This window comes from Microtus pennsylvanicus, chromosome 2 (assembly GCF_037038515.1).
Source record: "Microtus pennsylvanicus isolate mMicPen1 chromosome 2, mMicPen1.hap1, whole genome shotgun sequence".
NCBI lineage: Eukaryota > Metazoa > Chordata > Mammalia > Rodentia > Cricetidae > Microtus > Microtus pennsylvanicus.
The window spans coordinates 120,116,117-120,140,915 of record NC_134580.1 but is presented as its reverse complement, the minus strand read 5'-3'; the positions used below and the strand labels follow the sequence as shown (position 1 = coordinate 120,140,915).

The window sequence follows — 24,799 nt, the reverse complement described above, 5'->3', positions numbered from 1 at the left end:
TAGGAGTTCCTCCTGTAAGATTGTATGACTGTTTGCTTCTCAGCAAGACAGATGAGTTGATTAGCACAGGCTGAAAAAAGCCAGATCCATGTTAATGGTTGCAAAGTTCGTTTTTGGTAATGAATTCCTCGGATTCCTTGAGAAGATCCTAAATACAGTGATCTTCCTTTTCCTTGTTTCTCAGGGCCTGACAGGGTTTAGCTTTGCCGGTTAGACGGTAAGCACAGCTGGTTGCCATCGACTCCTAGGCGAGGCCACCCAGGAGGCGGTGCCCAAGCTTCCGGGCTCCGCCCCTCCGCACCGTGGGCAGCAGCCAAACCCCGGTGCGCGGATCACGCGGGCCGGAGCCGTTCTGGGCATGCTCAGTGGCCTGGCAGGTGTGGCCGCCTAGCAACTCCAGGTCGGCCCCTGCCGAGGGGCGGGTGAGAGGGAAGTGGGCGGGGGCTCGGGCACAGTTGCTGGAGTGGCCGGCGGCCGCGGGGTGCAGGCCTGGTGGGAGCCCCCGCGGGCCGGGCCGTGATGAGCCATGGCATCGGTCAAGGTGGCCGTGAGAGTCCGGCCCATGAATCGCAGGTGAGTGGGGCCGCCCGCCCCCCAACCTCGCCACACCCCAACCCCGGGCAGCCGGTCTCCAGCTCCGCTCACAGGCCAATCTGGACTTAAAAGGGACAAACCCCTAAGCCTCCTGGTCCTGCCAGTGGTGGCCCGGATGAGGAAAGGTCTCCTGTGTTGAAAAGGGGACTCTGAGGGAAAAGTGTTTGCGAGGCTGGGGAAATTCCCTGGACCGTACCCATCCCAGTAACGTGAGGGTAGCTTGTTCGCCCTTTTAAAAAAAACACCAAGGGACCACGTTCGTGAAGTGAAATTTTTGGGAGGTCATGGAAGTGTGAGGGGCTCCCCGTGCTGTCAGGCATACCCTCGTTTGTGCCAGCTCAGACGTCTCTGTTAATCATGCTACTTTTTAATCCCGAGAGGTTTTCCAGCCCATGAACGTGGACCCAATCAGTAACTTAGCAGTTCTTAAGGTTTACATGGGGGCATGAGGAAACTTCAACAAAGTTTTGACTCCTTGAGGGAGAGTCACGTGGCTTTGACTATGGCTCTTAAGGGGGCACATGTGGCGAATACATTTAGAGTGTACCCTCTTATATTTTCCTACAAAGTAGTGCTTTGCAGCGCGACTCTCCTCTTTTGACTTTCTGAAACCCTTTTCAGTGACTTCTTTATCAGTTTAGAACGATATAGTCAGAAAGTTAACTTCTCAGTGAGTTTAGCTTCAGAGAACGACGGACATGTAAGTGGATGCCCTCCAAGTTGACGGGCAGAGGTCACACAAAAGCATTTGTTTTTATTGCTGTTTCAGTTCTTGGACATTTGACTTACCATATGGCCTTTCTCTCTGAGTCATATTGTCAGCTTCAGAGCTCAGTGTTTGCTTGTTCTGACAGCCGATTAGGACACCAGAAGATCATAAAGTCAAGAGATTTTACTGGTCTCTCTTGAATCTGTTTTCCTATCGGCAAGTAGAAAAATTATCTTGATACATAGCCATTAAATACCGGTGCTTTTGGAAGTTTTGCTTGTGTGATTTTCAAGTTACTTCTACAACTTTTTAGGGCATTTGATGTGTATATGAGTGTATGAGAGTGAGTCTCAGGAGTGTGTCTGTTTCTTTACACACACAGTCATAAATAGACCCCAAAGTCCTTTAGTTGGCTTTAAAATAAATATTTTTTTAGTAAAGATTTACATTATAAAGAGTTCTTTTTTGGAGTAATATGAACATGTGCTAGAAAATGGTATCAAGTAACTTTAGAAAACTCTTATTAATGGACAAATGGATTTCATCATGTAGGGCTCTGGAGTAGCCAGCAGATGAGGTGTTGGTAAGTGTCTTCTAGGAGCCCATTGTCTAGTGAGGGAGGGATGAGGATATATTGGCAAAATTGAGTGACTTGGACCGTCTGAAGGGGTGCTATGAGTGTCTTTTCAGTGTAGGCCTTGATTCCAGGCCCCCGAGGCAGGAAACAATTACAGAAGCCCTATGCCTGAGAAGGCAGGCAGATGTGGTGTTGGTGCCCAGCAAGTAATTCTGGTGGCATCAGGATTGGGACAGAAGCTAAGGAAGCAATGATCTAACCCAAAGGTAGGGTAGATACACCAAGGCATTTCCTCGGTAGGTTTGGTAGAATCTGGCAGCTCCGTTGCATGGGAAGGAGAAGAAAGGGGGAGACCATGAGAGTCATTAGCTGAGCATTCTGCTCAAAGAGCTGGAAAGACTTGAGAGCAGTCTCAGCCTGTCAGATTTGTGTGGTCCAGTGAGTGAGTGTCTGACAGCCAGTGCTGCATGCATATTTAACTTGTTCTTTGAAGTGTGGGGACAAGGACATCATGTGTCTTGCTTGAGGCGATCAGCAGACAGTTGGAATCCTGGTAAAGTCTCCACACTTCCGGGATTATCACGTGGCAATCTATAGAGGAGAATGGGAGTCGGAGATTGGCTCTGCCTTTAGGATTCCAGGGAGAAGAAGGGCTGGCTGCCATGGAAATGAACCAGCACAGTACATTGTTCTGACAGGAGCAGGAGTCCCTTGAAAGCTGTGGTAGCTGTTGGTATCAACTGTTGTTAAAATGAGGAGGTTCTTGGTCTAAGAGGGGAGGATACCAGTAACTTTCCTAAGTATAGTTTCAGGATCCAGTGATCCAGAAAGTGGCAGTGAAGTAGAAAGAGAGATGCTAAAGTCAACCTAAAGTATTTGACCTAATTTATAAGTCCTGCAGGGTATGGTGGTGATTGGAAGTAACTGGTTTTACCACTGCCCTGGTAGCTTCATTTGTTTTACGTATTTAATATATGGATCGGAGTTTTTATTTACAGAGATGTGTTTATAAGCATGGTGCTGCTTATTAATTTTTCTTGTTGTAACAACGAGAATATAGAAAGACAGGAGATTTGTTAAAATTGTAACCGAAGTCATGTGGTGGAATCCTTTGCGGCTCGTAGAAAGTATGGACTCATCATAAATGAACTAACGCCAAGATAGAAGACTGAGCAGAGAAAGACACACACACACACACACACACACACACACACACACACACACACACAGAGTAGAACAGAGTGTATGTATATATGGGTGAAAAACTACAGAGAGCCATCTCAGACTGTGGGGAGCAATGTACAAGGAACCCAGCAGTGGTGCCTCTGTGAAGGAAGATGGATGCAAAGGTGGAATGTTTTTCTTTGTCCTCTTTTACTATTTGAATTTTCATATTTATGCCTAATTGTAATAATGAAAAACTTGCTTGTGTGACTTTTAAAAACTACTTAGGGCCATTGGCTCTGGCTGGGAAGAGTTTCAGGTGATTGTTGGAGACAACTGAAGGAAGTTGTTATTTATTTATTTAGTGGTTGTTTAAAGTTAATATTTTAAATAAAAAAGCTTCAGGCTGCAGCACCAAAGGCAGAAAGAGGCCTGGAATGAAGTAAGTGCTCTCTTGGAGCTATCTGAAGAAGTGTGTGTGGGGGGGCAGTCTGAGTTTGCCTGAGTCCTGAGTCTGCAGCTTTGTCTTTGTGTGAACATTTGATCCCAGCCATGTTGTTTTTACTGCCTACTGCTTTATGTGGCAGGACTTGTCATTCCAGATGCAGAGATCCTAATTCAGTAGCTGACTTGTTTATTTCCTGTTTGTCCTTCTTCTCCTCTTCCTCCTCTTCTTTCTCCTCCTCTTCTTTTGTTGTATATTAGGAATTGACCCCAGGGCTTTGTGTGCACATTGCAGGCTTTGTGTATGCATTACTACTGAACTAGATGAGCTAGAGCCCTGACCATCTTTTTCTTTTTCTTTTCTTTTTCTTTTTTTTTTTTGAGACAGGGTTTCTCTGTGTAACAGCACTAGCTGTCCTGGAACTAGCTCTGGCAGACCAGGCTGGCCTTAAACACTCAAAGATCCCATCTGCCTCTGCCTCATGAGTGCTGGGATTAAAGATTTGCACCACCACTGCCTGGCTCAGCCCTGGTCATCTTTATACTCTATATTTGAGTATATGGACTCTCCCTTTTTATTTTGATCAGGTTGCCTAGTCTGGCCTTGAATTCACTGTGTAGCTCAAGTGAGACATCTTTATGAGGGTATGCTATGTGCTAGCAAATTCTTAAACACCTTTTAGAATAGAGACATACTGTAATTCTATTTTTACCGATTGAGAAGACAATGCCTCAGTCAATTAAGGGTGCTATAAAAAATATCACAAAACTGGGCGACTTGAAAACAACAGACATTTATTTATACCTTATAGTCCTGGGTGCTGCAAGTCCAAGCTCAAGGTACTGACTGATAGGTTGTCTGAGGAAGGCACCTTTGTTTTGTACGCACATGGGGCAAGGGACAAATTCCTTGGGTCTGTTTTATGAGTATGATAAACCCATTTAAAAGGGGTTTGCCTTCCTGAATTAAAACTGTGTCATTGGGCCTTGGTAAGGTTTTAGCATCTGAATGTCAAATTATTCAAATTGTATCTGAAGTACAATTATTGAGACTTGTATGTAGCGTGTAACTGACTTGCCCAATATAGGGCCTTACTTTTAAAAATGAGTACACCATTAGCAGATGCAAAATTTTGCTCATACGTTTTATAGGCAGAAGTTTAACATTTTATATATTATCTAACTTTTCTTTGGGACTTCTTTCATTGTTCTATTTCATCTTTTCTGTAATCTTATAGGTTCTGTTTTTTTTTTCTTTTTCTTTGGAGAAGTAACAAACTGGGCATGGTGGCTCACATTTGCAATTTCAACACTCTGGAAGTTGAGACAGGAGGGTCACCAATTTAGTCCAGCTTAGGCTACAGAGTTAGATCCTATATTAAAATATTAATTTCAATCCCCCCGCCCCCAAGAAAACACAGAGGAAAATAAGTACAAGATAATCTCGTGACCAATTTTTCTATTTCTTGTTAATTTCCCTTCTTAGTTTTTTTTTTCTATTTTGTTTGAAGTCTTAAGCATTGAATCAAGGGCCTCATGCATCTGAATAAACATCTCTACCTCTGAACTACATCCCCAGGCCTCTTAACACTTTCAGTTTTGAGGAAGAGTCTAGTCACTTTATTGTGAACAGATTCCCCAGGCTGGTTTGAACCCACTGTGTAGCATAGGCCGGCTTTGAACTTTCTGTCTTTCTCATTCTGTTCCTGAAGAGCTGGATGACTGATACTTCACGAAAACCTTGATGTTCATTCAGGGTCCTCAATACTATAAGAGGGTCAGAGCCTTAGGGCAGAAGGTCTTGAGTTAAATTTTTGGTTGCATTTCTGAACAACGTAAGTTTGAGCAAGAAACTTAATTGTCATAAGTGTCAGTTTTTTTGCCTGTAAGATGTGCTATAATAATTATAGATACCTTAAGCATTCTGGCAAATCTGGGCTTCTTGTTGACTGATTAACAAGGAGAAATACACTTTAAATTGTTGGTTTGTAGATAATTGAGAGGACACATGAGGTATTTACACACATTTACAATTTCCTCAAACATTTCCTATTCTAGATTATTGTATCATTTTATTTAAAATGCTAGTTTTAGATGACTAGGGTGGTCTCAGGTGGACTGATGTGTTGCAGTTGGCAGTGAGACAGACACAGAGTAGGGGTCTAATGATGGAGACAAGAAGATGGACCGGTCGCTTGGTGCCTGACATAGCAGGGGCTCCACACAGATGCCCTGTGGTAGAGCTGATGGTGAGGCTCACAGGGGAACACTTGCCTAGCATGTTCAAGGCTCTGGGTTGCATCCCTGGCATCATATCACCACATATTTCTTCTTCCTCCTCCTCTTCTTCTTCTCTTCCACGTACTCATCTTCTTATCATGGTTATCACAGTTTATTAATTGTGACTTTTTGATTCAAAGAAGGTATAAAAAGAAATATTTACCAAGTGCTGGCCATGTTCCTACCTTGTGGCCTTTTCTTGTAACATGCTGTGCTCCAGAAGGCAGGTCAGCTTCTGCTTTCGCTTTTCTTCAGGACCGTAGCCTTCCTGATAAGCACCACAGGTCTAGTTTACCCTCCTAGCACTCTAGTTCAAAGGAGAAGAAAAAGTGCCAGTGGCATTTTGATTGGGATCATTTTCTTTAGGGTTCAGCCAAGTTGTCCTTCCCTTTTAAGATCAAGATAAGAGCCAAAGAAAGGTAGTTCCTCGTCAGTCTGGGAGGACAGGTGGGCGGGTGTGTCTTGGATGGAAGATGGGGGGAACCTGTCCAGATACTGTTCCCTGCCAGGCTCCATGTGAGTCTCTTATCTTTTCAGGTTGGCATTCTCCTTTCTTCCTTCCACCAAAAGACAATGACTGACCTAGCCTTTTGTTTTCTTTGTCTTTTCTTCTGAAAACTTCTGAGATAGACTGGCCTTGAACTTGCTAAGTAACTGAGAACAACTTTAGACTTCTGATCCTCTTGTCTCCGTCTCCTGAGTGCTTTGTTTGGGTTATTCTTCCTTGCCTTGCTTGATGCAGTGTTGGGGTGCAAACCCAGGTCGTCATGCATGCTAGGCAAACACTATGGGCCTTTTGTCCTCACTGTATAGAGGGGCGACTGAGGCCTCTTGGATGACAGCGCTGGCCTGAGCTAACATTGGTTCCATCAGAGCCCTGTGTACGAACACTTGATGCCCAAGGGCTGTCAGATGACAGAGGTCTTGGGCATTAGGGACTTGCTGGTCTGGTGGTTGTGGAGGCACAAACATCCAACAATAGTGATGGAATGCCCTTGAGGTTAAGATGTAGCACCTGAGGGACTCCAGGGTCTTGGAGAGAGGTTTTTGGGGTCTTAAGCAAGTTAGAGTTGTATGTAGTTAAGCACTGCAGGAATATTACCAGGGACTATTTATCAAATACAATAGCTGGTTAAGCTCTTTGATAGCTGGCATTGCAAGCCCATTCTCCATTTGAGGACCAAAGCTCAGAGAGGGAAACAATCAGCCCACAGTCATAGAGAACATTGGGATTTAAGCCTGTCTATCTTATTTCAGCTTCCTGAAGTCCTTCACACCTGGATTAAAGTCTTCCCAATGTACAGAAGACTTCGATGAAGGGAGGGCATGGGGTGCCAATGATGTAGGTAGGAATAAGTTTCAGGAATTTAATGTATTTTTGAGAGTCAGAAGGCAGAGTTCAGAGTCCTGTCAGTATGGTTGCTGTTGGCCATTTAAACTTTAAAATAAAAATTTTCATTACTCAGTTGTTTTAAGTGCTTCAAAGCCTCAGGTTGGCAATATAGGCAAGGCTGTGGGGGCATTGTCTTAATTAGTGGTGGAAGGGCCTGGCCCACTGGGGTGGTGCCATCCCTGGGCTGGTAATCCTGGATTGTTTAAGAAAGCAGGCTGAGTGAACCATGGAGAACAGGTCAGTCAGTAGCATCTCCCATGGCGTCTGCTTCAGTTCCTGCCTCCAGGTTCCTGCCTTGAGTTTTTGCCCTGATTTCCCATAATGATTGAGTGTGACCTGGGAGTTGTAAAGTGAAATCAGTCTTTTTCTCCCGGAGGTTGCTTTGGTCTTGGCATTTTATTATAGCAATAGAAAGCAAACTAAGACAGATGTGTTGTCCATAGATGTGTACCAAAGGAATTTAAGTTGTAAATCCCTCTAAGTTCCATGAATCAGAGATGTCTGCTTGCCGAGTTTTGTGGTGTTTGCATACAGTTTGTTCCTTCTCTGCTTGTGTGGGGCCATTACATATACATTTTTTATATCCTTGGCTTTATTGTTGCATGAGAAATCATGAAGAACAGTCAGCATGCAAAAAGGCTGAAGAATAAAAGATAGCTTAAGGTTTAGGACTTCATTAGGCAGAAGAATGTTTGTGCAAGTGCTGACTGGGGGATGGGGAGGTACATAGTTGGTGCTGGTGGGAATGCAGGCAGTAGGAGCTGAGGTGGTTATTGGCTCTTCTGTGTAGGCTTGTAGAGGAGGTACTGGAAGGCATTGCTTGCTTTGGTGGAACTGAGAGCTATCACTATAGTGAAGAAAAAAGAGATAAATGAGGGGGCAGCGGAGCTGTGTAACCAAGATGAGAGTCTTCAGTTGCTTATCCTTTGTAAGGCTCAGTTTCCCTTTGCTTAAATCATGGTATTCTGGATCTGTTTTAGAGATAGCTGGGACTCATTGAGATTGTTGGGGGGGTATCATTAATTTAGAACCATTTTATGACAATGCTGAGTTGCTGTTGGCCTTTTCAACTTTGACTTTCGCTGGCTAATGGGCATACAGGACATGTTTTGCATTATAAATTGTCCCTACGGATTTGTGTTTGCACACTTTTTCTCCAGTTGCTGGCACTATTTTGCGAGGCTGTGGAACTTTTAGGAGGTGAAACCTGAGTGGCAGAAGTGGGTCCCTAGATGCAGACCTTACCAGACATTAACTGAGCTGTTCCTCTGTACCCTCCTTGACGTGGTAGACTGAGACCCTCTGAAGCCATGAATGGAAATAAACTTTCCTAAACCTGTGTCAAGTATGTTGGTCATAGAGACTGAAAAGGGACTAATATGGATGCTATTTGCTGCTATTTTTTCTTGATTTCATTTCATAAACATACAGTGGAGTTTTCCAGAATCGCATAGTGTATGATATTGTCCTGGCTTTGTGGGCTGTTATTTGCATTTTGTTTACAAAATTAATAAAAATTCTTACTGGGGCCTGAGGAGATGGATCACGTTGAAAAAGTGCTTGCTGAGTCTAGCAGCGCCAGTGAGCTCTAGCTTCAGTGAGAGACTCCATCTCAAAAAATTTGGTAGTAAGCAGTCAAGGAAGCCCCCTACATTAACCTTTCTCCTCCACATTAGCATACTTAAACAAATACCCTCACACAGTACATGTATAAATATGTACATGTAACACACACATACAAGAATTCTTACGGCTCCTCGATCAATGTTAAGATTATAACAAAGTCCTGACATCCCATTTGAGAGCCGGTGCCTTCAGACAGTGTTGCATAGGTTGTTGGGCAGAAGCTGAAGTGACAGGGTGTGTGGTAAACCCCGTATGCACAGTAACCTGTCAGCAATCCTGCGCCACCATTGCTCATCATGGCAGTCATCAGGTAGGGAGGCAGCAGGGACCCTGTGCTCACTAGTTGTCTGTCAGCTTGACACAAGCTGTCTGAGAGGATGATCAAGACAATGCCTCCATAAGGCATGCGGATCTCTGGGAGCTCGAGGCCAGCCTGGTGTGAGTTCCAGAACAACCAGGACTACACAGAGAAACCCTATCTTGAAAAACAAAACAAAACAACAACGAAAAGATTGTAGGAAGCCTGTGAAACGTTTTCCTAATTAGTGGTTGGTGCGAGAGGGCACAACCCATTGTGGGTAGGGCCACCCCTGGACTTGTGGTCCTGGGTTCTATGAGAAAGCAGGCTCTGAGCAAGCTGTGGGGAGTAAGCTAGTAATCAGCATCCATCTGTGGCCTTGGTGTCAGCTGCTACTTCCGGCTCCCTGCCCTGTTTGAGTTCCTGTCCCACCTTCCTTCAGGGACAGATTATGGTGTGGAAGTGTAATCCAAATAAAGGTTTTCCTCCCAAACTTGCTTTTGGGGTTATGGTATTTCATCATAGTAATAGTAACCCTGCCTGACACAGACAGACCAGACCACCTAGAGTGGAGAGAAGGGACATGGAGAGGAGGGAGGCTGGCGAATCGCCAGCCTTGGAGGTGGTGTGGGTCCAGACAAAGTCCACTGGCAGCTTAGGCTTTCAGTAGGACGGTGCTGGAGGGACTGCTGTGTGAGGAGTGAAGAGCTGTGGTGGCTGCAGGGTCTGTCTTCAGGTGTGGGCTGCACAGGCACAGAATGGCACCTGTTAACTGCGTTCCCGAGAATAGGGAGAGGGAAGATAGCAAGGGAGAGAGGCTCAGGAAGAGAGTGGGGAGTGGGGGTGCTCAGGAAGAGAAGGAGTGGGGGGCTCAGGAAGAGGAGTAGGGGTGCTCAGGAAGAGAAGGAGTGGGGGGCTCAGGAAAAGAAGGAGTGGGGGATGAATGGTCTCAGGAAAACAAGGACTGGGCAGGGGTGGAGGGGAGAGGTTGGGAAGAGAGCCTGTTCCCTAGCCTGTTCTGAAGCATCTCTCCTCTTTTTTTGAGACAGGCCTGCTGTGCCTCACTGGACAAAGTAGAGGGCTCTGAGGTGTGACAGAGTACAGGTGTTTTGTTTTCAAAAAAGAAAAAAAAATCCTAATCTGTTGTGGAGTTGGGGGCGGGGAGGTTGACGGTCTACATGCAGAGGATAAAGGGGGAAAGAGGGAAGTGGTGAGGGTCTGTGGGTAGGAAAATGGGTTTCCAGGCTGTGCGTGGAGAGCTGGGATGTTTTCCTGGGCTTCTGCGGGAAGGGTGCTACCCACTGTCACTGAGGCCGGAGTCTGGAGCACATGGAAGGTTTGTCTTTGCCTCAGGTGAGCTTGACAGGTGAAGCAAATGAGCCGTGATGTGATATAAGATCTCCAAGAAATAGCTTAGTATTCTTACGTTTATTGGGCACCAGTGTTTTTAAAGTGTTCGATGAAGACTTAGAGTATTTCCCAAACATACTTGTGGTTATACTTTACTGCGAACAGGCTGTGTGTGAGAGAGTAAGATCACGTATGTTCAGGTACTTACCAAGGAGAGACTCAGCATGTGCATGGCTTCTCTCAGAGGAAGAAGGACGCGAAGTTACCAGTTATAAAGGGCTTGGGTCTGAGACTGGTTTATGTTAGATAATAATAACCATTGTTTCATTATTATTTGCTCAAGTTAATTTAAGAGCCTTGTATTGTCTCTCAGGTTCTTGCACAGCCTGACTGACACAAAAAGAACATGCTAATTCTACTTATCCACCATCCTGAGGGAGGATATGACAGTGTTCTGTGATATGAGCTCCTACTGACCACCGAGTCTTGAGTTCATTTTCGGCTTTGATGCCTTCTGTCAAGCTCAAGTGATGAAAAAGTAGGCAGGGGAGGAATTCATAATGGGAAGTCAGTCATGGCTTGCTAGGATTTTGGCAGCTGTTCATGACAGGTGGAGCCAGGTCCCAAACTTCCCTTTACTCCTTTGCTGGCTTTGGCCTGCCAAGTCACTTTCTTTTGTGAGCCTTTGTGCCTCCCATTGGCAGCTACAGTTATTATTCATTGTCTCTGCCTAGTGGAGGGCAAGTGTGTGTCTATGATCAGAGGTCTTTTCAGACACTTGGTGTCCATTTCAATGGGGCGTACGGGATTTGGAATACCCTGAGAAGTTAGTGCTTTCATTGTAATGGTCTTGAGAGTGAACTATTCCTGTCTGCTCATTCGTTTGCTAGGAATTCTCAGTCCTGCATCATCATTATCGTATATAACCCTTAGCAGCAATCCTGCTATTAGCTCAGAAACTGAGGATCAGAGCCGGGCAGTGGTGGTGCATGCCTTTAATCCCAGCACTCAGGAGAGCTAATTCCAGGACAGGCTCCAAAACTCCAGAGAAACAATGTCTCAAAAAACCGGGGGGGGGGGGGGGGTTGGGGGGGGGGAGAAAAGAAGAAACTGAGGATCAGAGTGGGAGCCTGACTCAAATGCCCCTTCCTCCAGGAAACGGTTACCAGGTTACTCTGGATTTCGGGCTTCCTAGCATCTTCTAACTTTCCATGTCCCTGCACAAGGGTGATGTATCCAGTTGCTGCTCCTCTATTACAGGAGCTTCACAAGAACAGGAACCATGTGGGTCTTGTTTGCAATTCCTCAGGGCTTACAAAGCGTACCTCAGACTCCAGCACTCAGGGAATTTTGCTGCATCAATGTCCGCCCCCCATCTGCCCCACCCACGTCTTTAATTGCTGTGAATGCTAGTAAGGAACCTGTAAGGAACCAGGGCTCCACGGTTTTCATCTCTGTAGATCACCCTTGTTGCTGTCTGTGAGGAGAAAAGGGAATCTTACCATTCTTGCCGGGTGTTAGAAGCATGTAAGTTTTGGACAAAGGATTATAGCTTCACATTCTTGCCATTTATTACATTTATTAGGTGGAATTTGCACAATCACTGTCATGCTTTAACCGTTAAGGTTAGAGAATTGGAGGTACAATGTGTACTGTGCTTAAATGATATGAGATAGCTTACTCTTGTCTTTTCTACAGAAAAAGTGTTGTTTTTTTTAGTATAGTTTTAGACTTAAGTAAAGTTTTAAGCATGTACTCTTCAGCTTGCCACCCACCTTCCCCCTAATGTTAGTATCTCACATGATACAGTGACCAAAAGCCAAGAGATTTAGATCGGCACTGTGCTGCTGAGTAGATGCTATTGGCATTTCGCTGGCTTCCTTACATTTCCCGGTCTGTGATCCAGTTCAGGATCAACGTGTCCCGTCGTTGATGTTTCTGCATAACTGGCCTCAGACAGAGTTTAGACTTCTCTTAGTTTTCATGACCTCATGGGTTTTTTTCCTCCATTTTTCATCAGAATTAAACTTTTTTTTTTCGAGAATTTTACACACAAGTGTATTAGAATGATCTTCAATTGGTTTTGGTGATTTTTATGATTCATTTGAATTAATGCATTTTGGCAAGAGCACCACATAAGTGATTTTTTACTTTTCCTGTGGTATATGTCAAGTCTGCATATCACTATGTCTTATTACTGATAATGCTGACTTTCATTACCTGGTTAGCGCATTATCCATTTCATTCCTGCACTGGTATTGTTTCTTTTTTCTTTGTAATTAGCAAGTATCTTGAGCGAGATACTTCTGTGTAGAAGGATAGTTCACTTCAGATTACACCTGCTGCCCACGAAAGGTGCATCCCAGGTCTCCTGATAAAATGGTTATGATTATACGGGTCACTTATGGCAGTTTCTCTCCTCCTAGTGGAGAGTGATTTTCATGGTTTTGAGTTTTGGAAGGGCTGCTGCTGATTGTTCAGAACGGTGTGCGTCTCACAGCTCTCAGTAAGGTATTTCCCAGTTCAGTGCACACTGCTATTTTCTGCTCTCAATTCCATTATCTAAAAAAGATGTCTGTTACCTGCTAAACCAGTTATATGATGCATATCCTGAAAAGCACAAATGTGTGAAATTGTTGTCTAGAGAAGCTGGTAAAATATGAACTTTGAATGTGAGACAGTGCCACAGTTGTTGTCTAAAGCAGTTCTCTTTCCCTGGGGCTGAGCTGGGCGGTGTAAGGTCCCCAGAGGACTGAGACACTCAGGAAGAGAATCACAAACTCTTCCGGGTTCAGGGGTCAGAGCCCACCACAGGGGCTGCTCTCCTGAGCTTCTATCTCCTGGCCCTCTTGGTCCTGTGAGATCGCCCTGCAGTGCACCTGCTGATTCCAATTTTCAGAATCTCAGTGACTCTGTTTGTCACTTCTGCCTGAGGCACAGGTAAATGACTTCATAAGCTCCCTGCCAAAGGGACTTGAAGTCTCTCAGGAAAGTTCTAAGAGAAACTGATTCAGCGTGATGAAGACTAGCTTCAGGGTGAAAATTCTGTTGAGATAAACTCTTGCACAGTAGATTCTGGGCTGTGAGATAGCTCTGCAGTTAAAGGACTGAGGTAGGTCTCTGGGACCTCTGTGATAGAGGGCGAGAAGTGACTCAGAAGTCTCCTCTATCTCCATACGCTTACGGTAGCTGTGCATGCAGCCACATACAGGAACACATTTGTACACACAGAAATGTTAGAAAAAAGTAGATTCTGGTCTGTCTATACACCCCTCCTCCTGCTTTTTAAAAGATTTTGTCCTTATGTGAGCTATTATTGGCTTTTTCAAATAGGACAATCACGAAAATACTGTTAGTAGTTGTGATTGGTCCCCTCCCACTAGCACTGAGAACAGCAGCCTGTACCTGCTAGTGAAGGTGAACTGGTGTCATCTGCTTCTGATGACATCAGTGGCCCAGTGCTGGAAGGATAGCCACACTCCAGAGGCAGGCTTTCCCTGGGGGCACTGTGGTAGTTGTAAGTGTAATTGATCCCCATAATCTCATAGGGAGTGGCACTATTAGTAGTTGTGGCTTTGTTGGAGTGGGTATATCCTTGTTGAAGGAAATATCTCACTGTGGGTGGGTGGAGGGGCTTTGAGTTGCCACGAACCCCATCATGGTGATAATGGACTAATCCTCTAAAACTGTAAGTGAGCCAACCTAATTAAATGTTTTCCTGGTAAGAGTTGTCAGGTCATGATAATAGATACCCTAGGTTCAGAGCAGTAGATACCCTAGGTATGACAGAGGTGGGTATCAGGACTAGGGCATCGCTGTGATAGGCCTTACCATACTTTTGTTTGTTTAGAGTAATATAGACCTTGGGACTGAGGATTTGAGAAGTAGTGGAATTCTTTAAGCACCGCTTAATGTTTCGTAGTAGTAGGAGCATAGACGACAGAGGTAGGTGCTAAGAGTTGTTTGAACTGTCGGGGGCTCACTCAGGAGGTTTCAGAGGAGAATTTTAGTGTGCTTGCCTAGAGATCATTCTTGTGATATTTTGGTGAAGAAAGTGGCTGCCTTTTGCCCTTGTCTGACTAGTCTGCCTGAGCTAAAGTGAAGAGTTTTCAATTAGTTCCATTGGCAGAGAGCCTCTCAAACGGCCTAGAATAGATTCTGTCATATGTTGACCAGTGTTCACACTTATAAAGAGTTAGAATGAAAAGAAGCAAGCTTAAAAGGATAAATTATAAAATGTAAGTTTGGAGGAGAAAAAGAGCACTAGGAAGTTGAATGGAGCTAAATCCTGTGTTCAAGGAGATAAACAGATTAAGAAATGGAATAAAGGGAGTGGTGACCTCAGGGCAAGATTCCACAATTTTCCAGTTTGTGAAAAGGAAATAAGAAAAGCTTAGAGGGGGTGTGGTGGGGCACACCTTTAATCTCAGCACAGGGTTGGGAAGGGAAGGCCAAGGCTGGCAGGTCTCTGTTTGAGGCCAACCTGGTCTACAGAGCCAGTTTTAGGACAGCCAAGCCTAGGCAGTGAAAGACAGAAAGCTGGTTAAGATGTATTTGAACGGCCGTGGTGGGGGGAGAGTTATTTCAGCTCTATCCAGCAGCAGAACTTGGCAGCTTTGCCCAGGTGGTTCTGGGTTTAGAGTTAAGGATAAAAAAAGGCGTTCTGGAAAAGAGTTAAGTTATTGAAGCCAGGCATGTGTCAGGGGTCTCCCTAAATGGAGGCCTAGTAGAGAGACCATTGAGTAAAGCGGTGAAGTTGAAGCTTGGATTGGCTTGATGAACTCAAGATGTTACAGATGCCAGAGTTGTGGGAGACCTGACAAGGAGAGCTGCTAACAGGGAGTGAACCCAGCCCAAGAGAAAGAAGTGTTTTGCAGTCAGTAAAGCTAAATGGAATTGGAGATTGGAGAGCGTTTTGACATCAGACATGGGAGTGCAGAGTTTGGAGTTTTCCCAGCTGGTTTTCTATCTTGGTTTGGTTCAGTTTTCCTTGCTATGCTCCCTTCCAATTTGGAATGGTAATGTACATATCCTGTGCCATTATATGTTGGATGTATGGGATCTGCCTTTTGATTTTGACTTTTACAGGTGATTAAAGTTAAGAGATTGCATGAATCTCAATGTATACTGGTCACTAATAAATAATTCTGAGATTATCTGCCCTTTCTGCTAAGAAAATGAACTGTAGAATCAGGGGAAGAGTTGTCATCCTTTCCTGGAGCATCAAGTGCTTCTTGGTTGTTTCTGATTTGATCTTGGCTTAAATTCTTTTGTTCTTGATTTTGAAGAGTCAGAAGATTTTGTAGTCATTTGTTTTGCTTTTGCCATCTTTCCTCTTCTTGACTTCTGCAAGGCAACTGCCACTCATCTGTAACAGAGGAAGCCGGGCTATTTTCTGTGCCACATTCCTTAAGTCGTTGAAACATTTGTAGCTAAGTTTGCTCAATTGATTGTTTGATTCATTATTTTACACATTGTGGGTGATGATAGGTGCCTTACTAGGCCAGCAGTTCTCTGTGTTGCTTTGGAGTCTCTCTAATGCTCTTCTAATTTATTTAATGGATTGGAGACATGGCTCAGCAATTAAAAGCACTGTCTGCTCTTTCAGAGGACCTGGGATTGGTTCCCAACATTCACATCTTCTATCCCAGATCACAACCATCTATAATTTTTGATCCAGGGAATCTGATGTCTTTTCTGGTCTCGGCTTTGAACACTCATGCACACAAATTACAAATAAACTCATAAAAATAATTTTTGAAAAATCCAAAGAGCTTTATCTTTTCTGGGCTCTTAGAATTTATTCTAATTTACCAAATTAGAAATTGAAATAAATTTAAACACAGGAAATATTAATGTATGTTAACATATTTTGATTAGCTACAGAAATGTGTAAGAAACTAACACTTTGGCATCATTATGCAAATAAATTTAGCATCACAGAGTCCCCTAGGATGGTGTTTAAGCTGGGTAGAGCCCCTACTTTTGTTGTACTAAATTCTGTAGTACTTTTGTAGCTTGTAGTGAAATTGAGGACTCACTGAGATTTGGAACATCAGGGAAGGTATTTGGAGAGAGAGCTCAGAGCCAAAATATGGATTGCCCAATGAGGATAATTGTACAAGGAAAAGGGAAAACTCTTAGGGGGCCCAGAGCCTTGTTTATAGACGGGAAAAAGTTCATCATGGCTCCGTGTTCATCTTGTGCTCCATAGGTGCTGCCGGTACTTTGATTTCTGTGTGGGTTTTATGTGATGTGGTTCTATTTGCTCGTTTATCTTTATAAACACTGTGGCTATTCTCATCTCTCCTCAGTGACTCCAGGAAGCTAAGGGCCTCTTCGTGTTGGAGGGCTTCCTATTTCAAGTGCTTCCTTGAGTCTCTCAAGCTTTGCCAATGTAAGCCGGGTAGCCTTGGACCCTGAAGGAGGCTCAGTGGACACTTCACTGTGCTGGAGAAAGCAGGTTGAATTAAAATTCACTAGTAATCATCAAAGATTAGAAAGGTGACACTTGAGAGGTGAGGACTTGCGTGACACAGAAGTAGGACTGCTCATTTGATGTCATCCTCTTATCTCAGGATGAGACTCTTGCCCCAGACAGTCACTGGCGTTTCTTTGTGTGTTACCTTCTCCTTGAAATGAGGTCCAATTAGAGGTGTAACTGTGTCACTAGCTGCAACCCGAGACTTCCTTTACCCTCACATTGCCGTCCTAGGGAGGGCACCGCTCTGTTGGTTTTATAAGGATTGTTCAGTGGAACCAGTGCCGAGGGCTTCTCATCCTTCAGAAAACACTGCAGTGTTGATGATATCTAGAAGCTTCTGTGTGTACTTCAGTCCTTCTGGCCCCACCACAAGGCATTTCTTCTGCCTCTCAGAGGTGGCAGTGTATTTGCTTTCAAGGAATCTGGGGTAAATTGTGAAGTGTTGAGAACCTGTCAACCTGCTAATATTGTCTGGTGTTCACAGCTCAGCTGTTATTAGTAACCCCATTTTGCAGAAGTTACTAATGTCTCTTCCGGACACTAGGAAGTGAAGAAACTGTTAGTGAGTTAGAAGATTGAGAGTTAGGGAACTACAGGACAACCTGGAGAGGGAGAAAAAAAGGAGAGAGTGAAAGCGGAATCTGGACATAAAGGAGAGAAGGGGAGGGAAGGAGAGAGGAATTCCCAGTGCGAAGGAGAGAATGCACCTTCCTCTCTCATCAGTGGCTATTTTAACATCTTCAATGAGAAATTAGAAAACCCGACCCAGCCATGCAGAATTTGCCTCAGACAGGTTGCATTAAATTTTATTTTGTTGAAAGTAGTTAATTTCTTCACATTGGCCCTCATTTTCATTGCTGTCTTTGCCTGAAGGCTCTGTGGTGGGGAGAAAAGTGAAATCCAGCCATGTACTTATGTAGTGGTCTGGGAAGCTCCAGAGCCTTTAGACTGGGTACCAGACTTGGTACCATCCGGTGGCAGAAGCTTCCTTCTGAGATCGCCATCCTCCCATCTTCTGTCCTATTTCGTGCCTGGTCTCTGTCATGCATCTGGGAGTGAGAATGGGAGACTTGAGTGAGTTGAGTTAGACTTTGGGGAGCTGAGCATCCCTTCAGGGAGATACCACTTAACTGTGCTCCTGTTGTCCTGGGAAACCCCTCTCCGTGTTCCCAAAGAAACTGGAAATCTAGATTCATGAGTAAGATCTTCTGATTTTGAAAATGCAGTCACTAATGGGAGCTTCTTGGCAGCAGCAGTCCAAGGATGACATTTTCAAACTTCTGGTTTCCAACAACTGCTTAACACTCTTCTCCTTAGATTTATTTACATTCCCAGTTTTCTTTGGCCATTTCCCCTTATACTTTCCTGTCACAATTGGGTTGTCCCTATTCTGGGCAGTGTCTTTGAGAAATATTTCTTTCCTCATTGTCTTCTTGTTCCTAAGCAGCTTTCAACTTCATGGAGTACTTAGTTAGGCAAGCCATGAAAACCAATGATCTGGAAATTGGAGTTGGAGCCATGGGGACATCAGGAACCTGGGTCTCCTCCAGACTTGGCTCTGGAAGGACTCCTCTGAACTCTGCTTGAAGTCTGGGCAGCAGATTACAGATACTTTCTTGCAGAGTGCTCATATCCTGTTAGCCCAGTCTGAGGGGCAGAGCAGTCCACAATTTCCCCTAGCTTATGGCTGAGCAGTGAGTTGTTAAAGCCCAGATTAGAGGTCCAGTACTTGGATCTGACTCTGGTCCTGAGATCTTTGGTCTTATAGCCCTGCACTACCCTTGTGAAGTGCACATTCTGCTGAGGGTCTGCTTATCTGCTTGGTTCTTTTCCCAGTCTCCCATCTGGTTTTTTTCTTGCCCATTTGATTTCCTGCAGGGCCCGTTATAGTTTGGGTTCTCTCCTCTGACTGTTGGTTGAGGTATAGGTTGAACTTCTGAGACTGTTAATAGGTGAGTGGAGAAGAAAAACAAATTGGGTCACTGGAGCATAACCTTCTCACCTAGTGTTTCCTCCTCAGGGCCAGATTTAATAGGTTTGGGTGTAGCCTGGGCCTGGGCTGTGGAAAGCCCTCTGGATATTCTTGTGTGCGACAGAGTTGGAGAACTGGGTAGGAATCTTTGCTGGTTTTTACCTTACTGGGTGAGCACCAAGAATGGTATTCCCTGCATATGGGTCAGCCCTGAATTGTGCTCAGTAGCCACAGGGCTCTCCTTGTGTGACAACACCGGCTTTATTCTGTTCCACTTTGGCCAGTGTTCTACTCAGGCCTGGTGTTTTCTCATGTGACCCGTGCAGTCTGGAAGGAACCAGGCTAGTAGAGAGCTGTTTCTGTCAAGCAGGACCGGTTTGGGCTGAGGGAGGCAACCGGTTGGGTTCTGAATGCAAAGATTTTCTTGGAAAGGAACTTCCTGGTGATCTGCTCTTCAGTATAAAATCATGATCATGTTTCTGTTTTTGGAGCAACTTCGCTTTACTGACCAAGCCATCAAAAGTCCAGGCTCCCTTTGGTTCAGGCTCCCAGACCTGGGTGAGGTGAGAATCATCAGCTTCCAAGGTGGCTTTGCTTTTATGGGCTGTCTAGTGTGCCATGCCGAATCATACAGGCTCCTGTAGGGCACAGTTCTTAATTATATGCTTCTGTCCCTCAGCAAGCCTTAAAAGAGGAAGCATATATTTGTCCATCTATTCCTGCCCCTGGCTGCTATGGCTTTCTAATTTAAATGAGTGGCATCAAGGCTTTGCCCTGGGAAGTCACTGAGGACAAAGACTGCACTGCAGGGCTTTCCTGTGGACAGTCAGCATGGAGACAGAATGACCAGATGAAATTTCCAAATTTTTAAAAAGTGACAGAATCTTGATGGTTCTGATAATCTTTTTATGAACTGTGGCCTCTCAAGTCTGCTGATGAAGACAGAGTTTTTCATACCCAAAACTTTTGAAGCTTTTCATAAATCAGCTATCTATCCTCATTTTTCTAAGATTTGGGTGGAAAATATGGTAAAATGTATTTTCTATATTACCTCCATTTTAACTCATTTACGGAAAGGATTGGGAAATGTAATAAAATAAATCTCTCTTCTGGAATGGGGGCTCCCATTGGGCAGGGCAGAGCTGCGCTTGATTCTGTTTTGCTTACTAGTATATCTGTAGAACTTTAGTTGGTATGGGCACACAGTAGTAAAAAACATTTGTTGAATAAGTGGAAAAATCTTGATTTCGTAATCAAAATGTATGTCTGATGTCTGCTTGGCCTTGGGATACCTGATTTATCTGTCATATCTTTTAGTAAAAATTTGTATGTTAGCATAGTATATTGTAACCAGAGGCAGTGCTTTCATTTCCTAGACACCCAATCCTGAGTAATCACACAAAAATGTATATTAATTACAAACTGTTTGACCTATTAGTTCAGGCTTATTATGAATTAGCTTTTACAACTTAAATTAACCCCTTTTTATTAATCTATATTTTGCTATGAGTTCATGGCTTGTTACCTCACCTCTTGTGTCTCTGGTGGCTACTTGTGTCTCCCCCAACTCTGCCTTTTTTCTCTCTCCATCTGTGCTTGGACTTCCTGCCTAGCTATATTCTATCCATAGGCCAGAGCCGCTTCTTTATTAATCAATGATAATAAAACATATTCACAGTATACAGAGCGCAATCCCACATCATCTCCCCTTTTCTTTCTAATTAAAAGGGAAGGGTTTTACTTTAATATAGTAAGATTACATATACTAAAACAGATATCTAGGAAGAATTACAGTTACAATATTTAGTCCATTTGTATTAGGCAAGATTAAAGAAAATACTTTATCATCTATCTCATCTTTGTTAATCAAAAGTTTCATATCTAATTTATTTTTTATCATAATTAAGGAAAACTATAATCATGACTATCTAGTCTTCAACTCCATTAAAGACCCCAGAAGGATATAATGTTACCTAAGTAAACAGGAAGTACACTGTAAGCAACTTCTAAAATTCTAGAAATGACAGAGATATCTGGTTGCCTGGACAGTCACCCAAAGTTCTTCTGTAACATAGAGATTTCTCAGTGAAGCAGAAAATTTGAAGGACTGAACCACCTATTTTGGCAAAATTTACCGGTTGCTTTCTTCTGTGTCCTGAAGAATGTCTGACAGACTCTTCCATGAAGCAGGAACTCTGAAGGACTGTCCAAACTTGTTTCGGCAAGTTCAGCTGTTATTTTTCCTGTGGGTCCTGCATGTTTAGTTTATACAGCATACCATCAAGCAGTCCAGGCAAGAGTACTTTCTTGCCCAGTGGCTTAATTTTACTGTAAAGAAAGTAAACTCCATGTAGAGTTTTTTTTTTGATGGCCATCATCTTCTCTGAAGTATGAAAAGACATGTCTCATTCTCAAGAAAAGTTTTTCTTAAAACACTTAAATGCCATATTCTGTATGTCTTTGAAGTGTCTGAAGATTACCTATCCATCTAAATATACACCTCTAGAAACCAAATATGAGTGAGTACATCCCATGTTCCTCTTTTTGGGTCTGGCTTACCTCACTCAGGATAGTGTTTTCTATTTCCATCCATTTGTACGCAAAATTCAAGAAGTCCTTGTTTTTTACTGCTGAGTAATACTCTAATATGTATATATTCCATACTTTCTTCATCCATTCTTCCATTGAAGGGCATCTAGGTTGTTTCCAGGTTCTGGCTATTACAACAATGCTGCTATGAACATAGTTGAGCATATACTTTTGTTGTATGATAGGGCCTCTCTTGGGTATATTCCCAAGAGTGGTATTGCAAGGTCAGCTGGCCTGGTTCTGAAAAAGCATGGGATAAAACTGGACTTGCTGAACATAGCGGACAATGAGGACTACTGAGAACTCAAGAACAATAGCAATGGGTTTTTGATCCTACTACACGTACTGGCTTTGGGGGAGCCTAGGCAATTTGGATGCTCACCTTACTAAACCTGGATGGAGGTGGGCGGTCCTTGGACTTCCCACAGGTCAGGGAACCCTGATTGCTCTTCGAGCTGATGAGGGAGAGGGACTTGATCGGGGCAGGGGGAGGGAAATGGGAGGTGGTGGCGGGGAGGAGGCAGAAATCCTTAATAAATAAATAAAAATAAAAATAAATATACACCTCCGTATATCTACAAGACTTAACTAACATGATTATAAGTTTGACTATTATAGATGACTATTAATTTGTATTTCTTAGCTATACATTACATTTTAAGTGAGCTACATAAATATAATACCGTAAATAAGAGTAGAAATATACATACAGTATAAAATTTCATTATAAATGGTTGCAGGCTATTATATGGTTGCTGGGAATTGAACTTAGGACCTCTGGAAGAGCAACCAGTCCTCTTAACAGCTGAACCATCTCTCTCTCCCACCCCATCTATATTCTATCCTGCCAAAGTAGCTTCTTTATTAACTAATGGTAATAAAACATATTCATAGTATGCAGAGGGGTATCTTACATCAGCACAATAGCCACACAATTGCCGTGCAGTTAGTTTTGTTTGCGCGAAGGTGTGTATAAGAGGATTAAGTCAAATCCAGCATACAGATAAGAAATCCAGGCCTCAGCTAAGTTGGCTAGTATACCCAGAGTCCCAATGCTCTCAGGAGTCAAGGCATCAACCCAGGTCCATCCCCTTGCTCCACCAAGGTTAAACCTTTTTCTCTTGGCAGTATGAAGAGCAGGTGTTCTCCTCGAAAGAAAGATTACAAGAAGCCAGGGTTGTACTTTACTCCACTGTGACTGGACATGAAAAGTCACGGGGGAAAAGTTCAGCAGTTAAATCTGAACTTCTGTCACTACCCCTCCCCTGGGTAGTTTATTTGGTTGATGGTGTCATAAAAGGGATCAGTCTTCTTTCCACACGTCAGTCACTGTATCCTACCCCAAAAGAAACTCTCATTGAGAACATTTTTTTAGAATATGGATAAATCTGAAGAGAGTGATAGAAGTAGATGGAAGTGCAGAGGATTTCTTTCCACGTGTCTCAGTCTCATGGTGCTGTCATCGTATACGGAGACCTTTGGGTTATAGTTACTTATGTTTGAACACAAGTAAACAGCAAAGGCATTAAAGATGTTTGTAAGCAGCTGGTGGGTAATTGTATACCATCTTTTTAAAATTCTCCCTTTGCAGAGGAGTTTGTTGGTTGTGTGTTTTGGGGAAACATACCAAAGACGTGGACTCGTGCACTTCCTTGCCTTCTTCCCCTTTTTCTATCTTATCTCTTTTGAGGGGCTGTCTGAGGTAGCTCAGGCTGGCCTCTGGATGACCTTGAACTCCTGGTCCTCCTCCCTGTAATTTTACAAGACCCAAGAATGTAGACTTGGCTCATCACACTTTGTCTTACTTAGGGTTTTATTGCTATGAAGAGACACCATGACCATGCCAACTCTTATAAAGAAAAACACTGAACTGGGGCTGACTTACAGGTTCAGAGGTTTTAGTCCATTGTTGTCATAATAGGAAGCATGATGGTACACAGATAGACATGGTGCTGGAGAGGTAGCTGAGAGTTCTACATCTGGATCTGCAGGTAGCCGGAAGAGGCTGTTAGACACTCTAGGCCCGACTTGAGCTTCTGAGACCTCAAAACCAACCCCCAGTGACACACTTCCTCTAAGAAAGTCTCAGCTTCTAATAGTGCCACTCGCTTTGTGGGCCATTTTCATTCAGATCACCAGGTACTGCTGACACTTCCTGTTTGTTATCTTTTCTGTGACTCCAGAGGGGATGAAAGAGTCCTTGTGTTTAGTTCTAATGTCAGGGTCACAGTGATAATCTCTGTGAAGAAGATGAATCTTATTCCTGTTCTTTGGAGTGGATATCTGCCAAATTAACTGACATTTGTGGGGAAAATGCTTCTGCACCTAACAGTTTAAGATAGTTAGCAACTTGACTCTCACACTTGAGTTCAAGGATAATATCTTGCTTTCACTTAGCAGCTTTGTCTACTCTTTCAGTCCACTGCAGTTTCCCTCTGTGTTTGTGGGAGTGTTTCCAGAGTTCCCTAGATGATTTCCGAGGTAGAAGGTGGAAGCAATCCTATGTATGTTGTGTCTTTCCCTATACATTCTGCCATAAAGCTTAACTTATAAAGTAGGCTCAGGAAGAAATTCAAAACAGCAACTGATAATATAAAATAGTGTAGTTATAATGAAGTACTCTAGTAAAAGTTATGCAAATGGGATCTTGAAAAAGATAAGACAGACAACAATGTAGTTGAGTCAACCAGAAGATGCAGATAATGGATTGCTCCTGTGGGCATAGTTGTAGGAAGGAGTGAGCCGCTTGTTTGTTCCCAGCTGCCCACCTAGCTTAGACCCAAATAATCACACAGAAACTGTATTAATTTAAAACACTGCTTGGCCCATTAGCTCTAACTTCTTACTGGCTAACTCTTACATACCAATTTAACCCATCTCCATTAATCTCTGTATCACCACAAGGTCATGTCATACCAACAAAGTTTCCTGATTCTGCCCTTCTTTCTCCCAGCATTCAGTCCAGTCCACCTTGCCTACCTAAGTTCTGCCCTATCAACAGGCCAAGGCAGAGGCACAGGGGTGGGGGTGTGTGGTGGTGGTGTGTGGTGGTGGTGTGTGGGAGCTCTAAAACCAAATGTTCGGCTTCCAGATGATGATGGAAGTCACAACATAATCCTATACCAGTTCAGAATTATGAGTAATAAAAGGCTTATTTATTTAAGGGAAAACTTACAGATCACTGTCCTAGATAACAGTCCTCTGTGCAGACAGGAATAGAGTCTAGCAGCTGGAAGTGGGAGCGGAGGCAAAAGCCGAAAGCAAGAGAGCAGGCACAGGCTTTACAACTGCTTTTAGAGTATTAGAGACCACGCCCAAG

At 43.7% G+C, this 24,799-nt stretch overlaps 1 protein-coding gene across 5 annotated transcripts in view; it reads left to right on the top strand.

Moving 5' to 3' along the window:
- Positions 1 to 364: 364 nt before the first annotated feature.
- Kif16b (kinesin family member 16B) overlaps positions 365 to 24,799 on the top strand; it is a 258,436-nt gene continuing 234,001 nt past the window's right edge. For 2 of the 5 annotated variants that reach the window (XM_075962334.1, XM_075962333.1), the window contains exon 1: positions 411 to 573. In XM_075962334.1, the coding sequence (XP_075818449.1) occupies positions 527 to 573 (47 nt within the window). In that variant the 5' untranslated portion in view covers positions 411 to 526. Of the gene's footprint in view, positions 574 to 7,025; positions 7,115 to 24,799 lie in introns of all 5 variants that reach the window. The other 3 variants (XM_075962335.1, XM_075962336.1, XM_075962337.1) reach the window with 3 other exon arrangements.